At 36.6% G+C, this 9,738-nt stretch overlaps 1 protein-coding gene across 1 annotated transcript in view; it reads right to left on the reverse strand.

Annotated features, from left to right (window-relative positions):
• PHF3 (PHD finger protein 3) overlaps nt 1-9,738 on the reverse strand; it is an 85,052-nt gene that overhangs the window by 19,531 nt on the left and 55,783 nt on the right. The window contains exons 4-7 of the mRNA XM_014532734.1: nt 7,656-7,965; nt 3,903-4,086; nt 1,110-1,257; nt 871-1,027 (exon numbers count right to left, since the gene is read on the reverse strand). Of these exons, the coding sequence (XP_014388220.1) occupies nt 871-1,027; nt 1,110-1,257; nt 3,903-4,086; nt 7,656-7,965 (799 nt within the window). The remainder of the gene's footprint in view (nt 1-870; nt 1,028-1,109; nt 1,258-3,902; nt 4,087-7,655; nt 7,966-9,738) is intronic.

The raw sequence follows: 9,738 nt of genomic DNA on the forward strand, positions 1-9,738 counted from the left end.
GAGTGTGGCTCTTCCACAAAATACCACGTGCGGGCGCGCATGTACAGTGCGATTGAAACTTCGTGGCCCATGCACAGAAGTCGGTATTTTGTGGAAGATCCACACTCAAGGGGCCAAAGAGCCGCATGTGGCTCGCGAGCCGCAGTTTGCCGACCACCGCACCATAAAGTGAGATTCTACATTGTAGAATTCTCTTAAGTAGCTGTTAGAATATTTCAAGAAAATACTTAAATCACATACTATAGCAAATACAGGTATGCAAACTGACAAAATGCTATCACTTATGTGAAAGCTTTGTCAAATTTAAACAAATATGCAAGGCATTTGCATCTACACACACACACACAGCTTTTAGATTCTAAATCACAAACAAGAAATCCCAAGAAAGTTAAGTTTTCATTGTGAATGTTTACTCCACTGCTAAAAGATATTTAGAACTAAAGTCATATTTAATGTAATAAAAATGTCTTAAAATAGTTGTTTTTTTATCTAAGTGCAATTTATTTTAAGGAATGCAGTTATTTTCTGACTTAAATCAGAAGTATTAAATAGTATTGTTAATTTTAGCTTAATCATTTTTGAAGAATACATACGAATTCTTTTTAACAAATTGGACTGAACAAGGAACATAAAGGAAAGAAAATTCACATAAATCAAGTTAAGACAGATTTAGTATTTTATATTTTAATAGACTCATTCTATAATAATAGTCACCACTAAGCAGAATTCAATCCAGAAGCAAAAGACTATTAAAATTCCATGGTCTCACTCCAAGAAATTATAGATTTACTGTATTACAATCTTAAATCCTTATGCATTCAGTAAAGTAGAAAGCATAAGTATCTATGAACATGAACAAAACACACTTACATTGTTTTTAGGATCTTTCAGGTTGAACATCAAACTTCTATATTTGTTCTTATATTTAGCATCTGTGTCCCGAAAAAAAGAGAAAAGCTCTTTTTCAATTTTTGTGGCAACTTTTGCTGCCTTTTCCTCTGGTACCTTCAAATTTGAATCTGTAAGTCTTAAAATTAGAACAATTTAATTATTTTTCAAATACAAGAAGCACGTATTATTCAATCTTCCACAACAGTAATGTGTGTTACCTTTTCATCAGAATGTCTTTGAGAGAGTGTCTGACACTCTGTCGGATCTGATCTGTAGAGGGCTTGGCAGCAGGGGCAGCAGGAGGATGCACATTAGGCGCTCCTTTTTCAATCTTCTTCTTTTTTACCTCTTGCTTCTCATGAGCACCTAATTTAAATAAATATAAAAACACATTACATTGTTTCTAAAAACATTTTTTTAATACAGACGTAAATTTATAAACAAAACTGACTGATTAAAAAATGACTATTTATTTCTAACTACTCCATACTGAAATATTCTTGACATTCTAAATCTATATATGGTGACAAATGTTAAGTAGACTTACTGTGGTGATCATTTCATAATATACAGAAATATTAAATCATTATGCTGTACAGCTAACACTTATATAATGCTGTGCCAGTTATACCTCAAGTTTAAAAAAATTTTAATTAGAAACTAAAGTGACTAACACATGGCCCTAAAGCTAAAAAATGATATAGCCTCTTTTCCATTTTAAATAATGGCTTTTAAAGCTAGTTACTTTTCACATATATGCATTAACTTTTAAAAAACTATTTAGAAAATGTGACCTGAACTTATTAAGAGAGCAAATAATGTAATGATCTTACTACTACCACAAAATTCATGAATCTCCTCTGGTTTTAAAACAAACATACTTGGCCCTAATCGGTTTGGCTCAGTGGATAGAGCGTCGGCCTGCGGACTGAAAGGTCCCAGGTTCGATTCCAGTCAAGGGCATGTACCTTGGTTGCAGGCACATCCCCAGTGCGGGGTGTGCAGGAGGCCGCTGATCGATGTTTCTCTCTCATTGATGTTTCTGACTATCTCTCTCCCTTCCTCTCTGTAAAAAAATCAATAAAATATATTTTAAAAACAAACAAACGTACTTGATTGATATTGTAATTTGAATGTTAAGCTTTTCAAATGATTTCCCAATCCACCATTACTAATTCCTGTGCATCTCCAAAAAATGTCGAACATTCCACTACTCTGACCTCCTATCACACCAACTTATTTATTCTAAAATCTCCTTCCTCATTCTTAAACCTATCCTTTTTATCGTCTATGCCAGTGATGGCGAACCTATGACACGTGTCAGAGGTGACACGCGAACTCATTTTTTGGTTGATTTTTCTTTGTTAAATAGCATTTAAATATATAAAATAAATATCAAAAATATGTCTTTGTTTTACTATGGTTGCAAATATCAAAAAATTTCTATATGTGACACGGCACCAGAGTTAAGTTAGGGTTTTGCAAAATGCTGACACGCCAAGCTCAAAAGGTTCTCCATCACTGGTCTATGCCCTCACTTTCCCACATAACCAACTTTGATTAAACAGTCCAACACTATTACCACTCCTTTGCATACTTAATGCCTTTATTCTCTCTCCTTTAAACCCTCTGCATTGGCAAAATCACAACACCGAATAGCCTACGAACAGCTTAAGATAACTGGAAAAAAATAAGCTCTGTTGTGGACAGGTCTCACTTTAAATTTATAAGCCACAAATCTTAAGTAGATAACTCAATCTATTGCCTTAGTCTTGTTAAATTTTCTCAGAAAATTTCCTCTCCCACTTTCAAAACATCAATTTTACTCGTGTTCTCCTCTCTTCTCAAACCAACAACCCTTTTCCTCACCTTCAACCTCATTTGATTTTCTCACTTCATATTTTTACTGAGAAAACAGAAAAATGTCAGCTATTACATCTTCCCATAACTAAATCAACCTGTATCTATCCTCCCTATCATATACCATCTTCCTTTTTTATGACCTAACACTTCAATGTGAATCCCACCCCCTCATCTCATGGATTTTTTAAACTTCATCCATCACATAATCTCTCCTATATCACCAAATTCTCTCTGTCTACGGGATCATTGCCATTAATGCTCTGTCTATATCTCCTTTAAAAAAAAAAAAGTTCTGGGGCAGGCTATGAGTTCAATGGGACAAAAAGGGAACACAGGTAATACTTCAATAATAAAGATTTTTTAAAAATAAGTAAAAATAAAATAAAAAGTGCTAGATCCCATATCCACTTCTAGTTAGCACACTATCTGTTCCCTTTAAAAGCAAAATTCCTTGAGAGTTATCTGTAATCATCTTGTTCCTCACTTTCCATTCTTCCATAAGCCACTACAATTGGTTTCTGTTCCCACTGCTCCACCAAAATCATTCTAATCAAGGTTACCAATAATCTCTATTTCACTAAACCACATACTTAATCTATGTCCATCTTATTAAATGTCCAGACCAGACAGCATTTGACATGGTTGATTATTTCTTCCTGTATCAAACTTCATCTTGCTTCCAGGCCACCATGGTCTCTTACTTCTCTTATCTCACTCAGGCCAACTGTCTCTTCTTCCCAACTTCTAAATGTAGATGCTCTCCAAGGGCTGTGCTTCTGTCTCTTCATTACTGAACTCTATCTGTATATATCTAAGTTTGGACTTTAAATTACTATACACTGATAAATACTGTGATTCTCTATCCCATTACTCTACCTTTTCTTCATAGTGTCTACATTCTGTTAAATAGCATACCATTTTCTTGTCTTCTCCCATTGGTATTTAAGTGCCATGAGGGAAGGAGCTGTACCTTAAATTCATTAGTACTTCCCCAGAATTTAAAGTAATGGTTTTTAATTTCAAGTAAGGTTAATCACCAAAATATTAAAATGTGAAAATTTTTTAATTTCCCTAAATATTTTAACTAATAGTATATGAAATAAAATATAAATACATTAGTATATAATAATTTCTATTAATTTCACTACCTGGTTTTGAAGCTTTTTCCCCTGTGCAAATAACAGTTGTGGAATCTTTAGGTATTTTTTCACTTTTTTCGTCTGAGGATCTCCGAGGTAAAACTGGTTGTCCCATCTTTCGAAGAGGAGCTAGCTGCCATTTTTTCATTTCACTATCTCTACAGTCTGATGAGTTTTTACCTTCACCAGATTCCTGAAAAAAAAAAAAGTATTTAATTACTAGAATTAAAATTTCTACACTATCTTTAAATATAACTCAAGTCTCAAGAGATATAGATGAAAAAATTAAACCTTATTAGTATTACAACCTATAACAATATCAAACATTTTCTATTCTTTGGCCCAGTAACTGTTTAAAGGGATTTTTAAAGATGCACAAAATATAACTCAATTAGCAAAAAGGAGAATCACCCTTTCATTCAAATTCCATTTGTTAAGCATATGTTTTCTACAGAACACATACTAGACTATTTAGTTCTTTTATATAAAGGAGAACTAAAAAATAGAGATCACATTCCCAATAACAATATTAGAAAGAAAATTAGAGATATAAGATAGAAATAGTTCTCTTAGTTGCCTGTGGATATGGGAAATGGAGGGAAAAATTGTGGAGAAACAGGTATTATATTTTTCACTATTTTCTAAAACAAATGAAGTTCTATCCATCTATAGTAAGTGTATCAGTTCAGTTCTCGGTGTACTAATTGTGGCAATTTTAACTCCCATAAGGTAGAACAAACCTTCAGGATACCTGCTATTCTTATCCTAATATAACCCACAGCTGGTGGTGAAACTGGCATTCTGACAACCCTGGGAGAAATCAGTCACATCACACTAGTGTTTAAAAGACAGGGAAGCCCGGCCTGCATGGCTTAGTGGTTGAGTGTCAACCTGTGAACCAGGAGGTCACGTTTCAATTCCTGGTCAGGGCATATCCCCAGTTTGACTACTTGGTTCCCGGTGTGGGTGTGCATGCAAGGAGGCAGTCGATTGATGATTCTCTCTCATCATTGTTGTTGTTTTTTCTCTCTCCCTCTCCCTTCTCTGAAATAAATAAAATAAAAAATAGTAAATAAAAAACATGGAGAAGAACACTGTATATAGACATAAAGTCATAGAGTACATACAAAAACTGATTTTCTCCAGACTAGGAATCTTCTAATTTTATTTATTTACTTTCTACTTCCCCAAATAGATTTACTTGAGAGCAGGAATACATTTCAAACAGTGCTATAAACCAAAGTCTAGTATCAGGCTTGGCATACAATAGAAACTCAATAAATGGTTTAACATAAAAATCTAGGGGTAACAAGTGATTTTTAAAGAGCAGACTTCATAAACTAAAAGCAGACAAGTCTATATAAGATTCAACGGTTCATCAAAAAGGAAGCAGTTATCACTTGGATAGCACATGCATTTACAAAATCAGACTAGGTCTTTTTCTGGAAATGGGGGGTTTCTCAAACCATTTACAATGTTAATGTTTTTTTAAATGTCATTTTAGACAAGATGGAGACAACTCAGCTAAATGACAAAACAATGAGCCATATTTCTAAATGACCAAGAAATTGTACCCAAGAAGTGATGAGTAATAGTTGATGATAAAAGAAGTTTTCCAAAGGTGTGTTATAAATTCTTCTCAATGGAGCTTTCAGTTCTGTATTATCAATTACTTTGGTGCTAATCAGATCAATAAAGAAACAGCATATATCAGAAGGACATAATCTGATTCCAAAAAGTCTTGGCAGACAGAAAACAGTGGATACAAGGATTTGGCAAACTGGAACTTAATCCAGATTTGTCATATAAGGAGTGTCTGAAAGAACTGAAATTGTAAGTAATAGGGATTTTGGAGAAAATATGCGCATGCTCTTAAATCTGAATGGTAGGACTAAAAGATTTCCAAGATTCCTTCCGACTCTATGATTCATGTTCATTGTCTTTTGGATTATACTTAACTCTCCATGTACATTCATTGCCACTATGTTTCCTCCCTAGCGCTATCTATAATAACGACGAATCAATTAGAAAAATAAACAGTAGTAAAAAGGTAGACAAAGAAAATTTATACATTGCTCCTGTAATTGACTAAATATCTTTAAATATCTATTTATAAAATACTTTTAGAAGGTAGTTAAAAAGATAATGAGGGAAAACTGACAACTTTTTTAAAGAGTCCACATTTTAAAAGAAAAATTATGAGGTGAGGGTTCCAAGCAAATACTAGGACAAAGGTAAGACAAATTGATTACTTTTCCTTACAGAGAAAAAAAATAAAACTCTTCCATTTGGAAATAATAATACCAAACATAGTTTAAGGATTAATAGACATTTGCGAACCGAAAAACTTTAAATTTTTTTATTCATTTCAGAAAAAAAGGGAGAGAGATATGAGAGAGAATGATGAGAGAGAATCCTTGATCAGCTGCCTCCTGCATGCCCCACATTAAGGGATCGATCCCAAAACGTGGGCATGTGCCTCAACGAGGAATCAAACCGTGACCTCCTGGTTCATAGGTCGATGCTCAACCACTGAGCCACGCCAGCTGGGCTGAAAAGCTTTGTAAAGAAATTTTATCAGTAAGCACGATTTACAGTTAATAATACAAGATCACACACACACATCCTACACAGAAAATCCAAGTACCAAACTAGAGATTAGAAATAGCAAAAATAAATAAAATCTGTATGTTACATAAAAATCCATCCACTCTTATAGAAAAACTAGGGGCCCAGTGCACGAATTTGTGCACGGGTGGGGTCCCTCTGGGTGGCCTGCAGGGATTGGGCCAAAACCCGCAGTCCAACGCCATCTGCAGCTCCTATCTGCCGCTCCCTCTCATCCCAGCCCCACTGTGCCTGCCGTGGGCTCGCACCCAATAAGTCCCGATCAGGAAAGGCTCGCACTGCTGCAGCAGTGCTTGCCAGCCATGAGCCCTGCTACTGGCGCCCTCCCAATGGGAGTGGCCTGCGGGAATGGGTTGAAACCAGCTCTCAGACATCCCCCGAGGGGTCCTGGATTGCGAGAGCGTGCAGACCAGGCTGAGGGACCCCACCAGTGCACTATCGGGCCGGGGAGGAACTGCAGGAAGGCTCCAGGGTGTGTCCGGCCCATCTCACTCAGTCCCGATCGGCCAGTTCCCAGCAGCAAGCTAACATACCAGTCAGAGCATCTGTCCCCCAGTGGTCAGTGCATGTCATAGCTACTAGTCGATGAGTTGACTGCCCCCTGGTGGTCAGTGCACATCACAGCAAACAGTTGAGCAGCCTTAGCATATCATTAGCATATTACACTTTGGTTGTTCAGTTGTTCTGTCGTTCAGTCTATTTGCATATTACCCTTTTATTATATGGGATAGGACTAGAACCCCATTGCACGAAGATTTGAGCAATAGGCCTTCCTTCCCCTGGCTGCTGGCACCTGTTTTCCTCCGCCACCGGAACCCAGGCCTTTGGTCCGGCCGCAGCAGAGAAGCCAAGCCTCTTCAGTCTTCAGTCTCCACTCCGGCCGGAGCCTTCAGTCTTCGCTCTGTGCCTGCATATGCAAATTAATCTCCATCTTTGTTGGGTTAATTTGCATAGTCACTCTGATTGGCTGATGGGTGTAGTGGAGTGACACAATTTGCATATTTCTCTTCTATTAGTGTAGTTAAGTTTGAAAATGTACACTAGAACAATAAAACCTAAGGAGAAATTTCAAATTCTAATTATCAGCCTACACAAATTTCTTAAGATAACAGAACACATTAGCAAGCAGCTCACCCGTTTTAAAATTTTGACCTTGTGCTTCACTGTATCATCTGTACATTTGGTTTTGTCATTTGTTGATGTGTGCTTTGATAATCCAAGCTTTTCATAGTCCATTGTTTTATCTTCAGTATGGACTTCAACTTTAGCTTGGTTTTCCAAAATATCTGGATCTGTTACTTCAGTCTTTTTATCTTCTTCAGCACAACATTTCACACACACATATTCTTTGTCTTCCTCTCCCATTTGCTGTGCTTGAGAAAGACTTAACCCGACACAATCACCGTGAAACCAGTCATCACATCTTCCACAGCCAACCATAAACCTGGAAGGAAAAAAAAACACAAAAAAACTTTGATACATTTTCTTTAAAATCAATGTCAAAAGCCTAAATTTTCAAAATTTAACTTTTTTTGTATGTGTTCTATCTTTAACCCATTTTATCAGTTCAACATGGAGCAAGTTTTCAAAAAGAATACTCAATGAAAATGAAACTTTTCTCCTCTGGTATGAATGAGAAAATGCTGAAAACAAAACAAACAAAAACCCATAGGACTAAAATAAAGGGCAACTGACCCTTGTCAGTTACTTTATAAAATAAGAAATTATAGAATAATTTCTCTACTGAGAAGGGTGGTTAAGATCTGTGATATGATCACAATCCATCAGTTACATTTAACACAGATCTGTCATACATAAAATTAGAGAATTTATCCAATGAGTAATTTTAAATGACAAAAGCAGAAAACAAAAATGCAACTCAAAAACTAATATAATGGAGTCTCTCAAATTGTTTATTAACCATCTTAATTATATAACTATTCTTCGAGCTCAAAATACTGTGTTTCAGGGTATGACATTGATTTTGCTAAAAAATCTTAAAGTACTTTTGAGTGTGGACTTCCTTAATTCTGACCAAATACTTCACCTAGTAAACTTTTTTCAAAATAAAGATCAACACTATATGTTAATGTGAAAATATTAATATTGAGGAAGACTTTTTAAAATATTTCTAAGCAATGTCCTTATAAAAGTTTTCCCTTTATGGCATTTTATCTAAGAAATAACTTCACGCCCTAACCGGTTTGGCTCAGTGTATAGAGCGTCAGCCAATGGACTGAAAGGTCCCAGGTTCGATTATGATCAAGGGCATGTACCTTGGTTGCGGGCACATCCCCAGTGGGGGGTGTGCAGGAGGCAGCTGAATGATGTTTCTCTCTCATCAATGTTTCTAGCTGCTATTCCTCTCCCTTCCTCTCTGTAAAAATTAATAAAAATATATTTTAAAAAAAGAAATAACTACACTAACCCATGAAAACGTCCAGGGCCATGAGATTTATGACTCTAAAATGGCAAATCAGCAATTTGAGGGAGAAAATTATTTACATACTTTACAACCTGTTAGAAAAACTACAAAACTCAATCATGTTTAACATTTTCATTTTTCAGGTTAGTAACTCATGCTATGTTCGGAAAATTAAGATAGAATAATTCGGGTCTATTCTTTAATAATAAGACTTTGTATTGATTTTGGTAGTAATAATAGTGGCACCTCATGTCAAAGGTTTTATTTTTTTACAAAACCCCTTTTAAAAAACTGTGGTCCAGGGAAACCAAGATGGCGGCATAGGTAAACACTGGAAATTGCTGCCTCGCACAACCACTTCAAAAATACAACTAAAAGATAAGACATCATCCAGAACCACAGGAAGGCTGGCTGAGTGGAAATTCTACAACTAGAAGGGAAGAGAAAAGAATACTGAGACTCAGAGGAGGTGCGGTGTGGAAGTAAAGTGCAGAGGTACGGAGGCGCACGCGGAAAGGGCTGGCAACTGAGGACATGGTTGTCTTTTTCAATCGGGAGGGAGTCTCAAGCTCCCGACTGCTCTGAACTCCAGTTCCGGGCGAGTCTCTGGGGACCCAGACTCATAAGGGGAGAGGCTAGACTGCCTGGCATCGGTCGGAACTCAAGGGCGGCTTTCTCACAGAGGTGCTTGCAGCAATTACCAGGACACTGAGAAGCGGGGCCACTTAGGGCAGGATTGAGGAGCAGCCATAGCTGCTTGCTCTGCCCTGTTGATCCCCTGGGACCCCGCCC

The sequence above is a fragment of the Myotis brandtii genome, unplaced genomic scaffold (assembly GCF_000412655.1).
Source record: "Myotis brandtii unplaced genomic scaffold, ASM41265v1 scaffold904, whole genome shotgun sequence".
Taxonomy (NCBI): domain Eukaryota; kingdom Metazoa; phylum Chordata; class Mammalia; order Chiroptera; family Vespertilionidae; genus Myotis; species Myotis brandtii.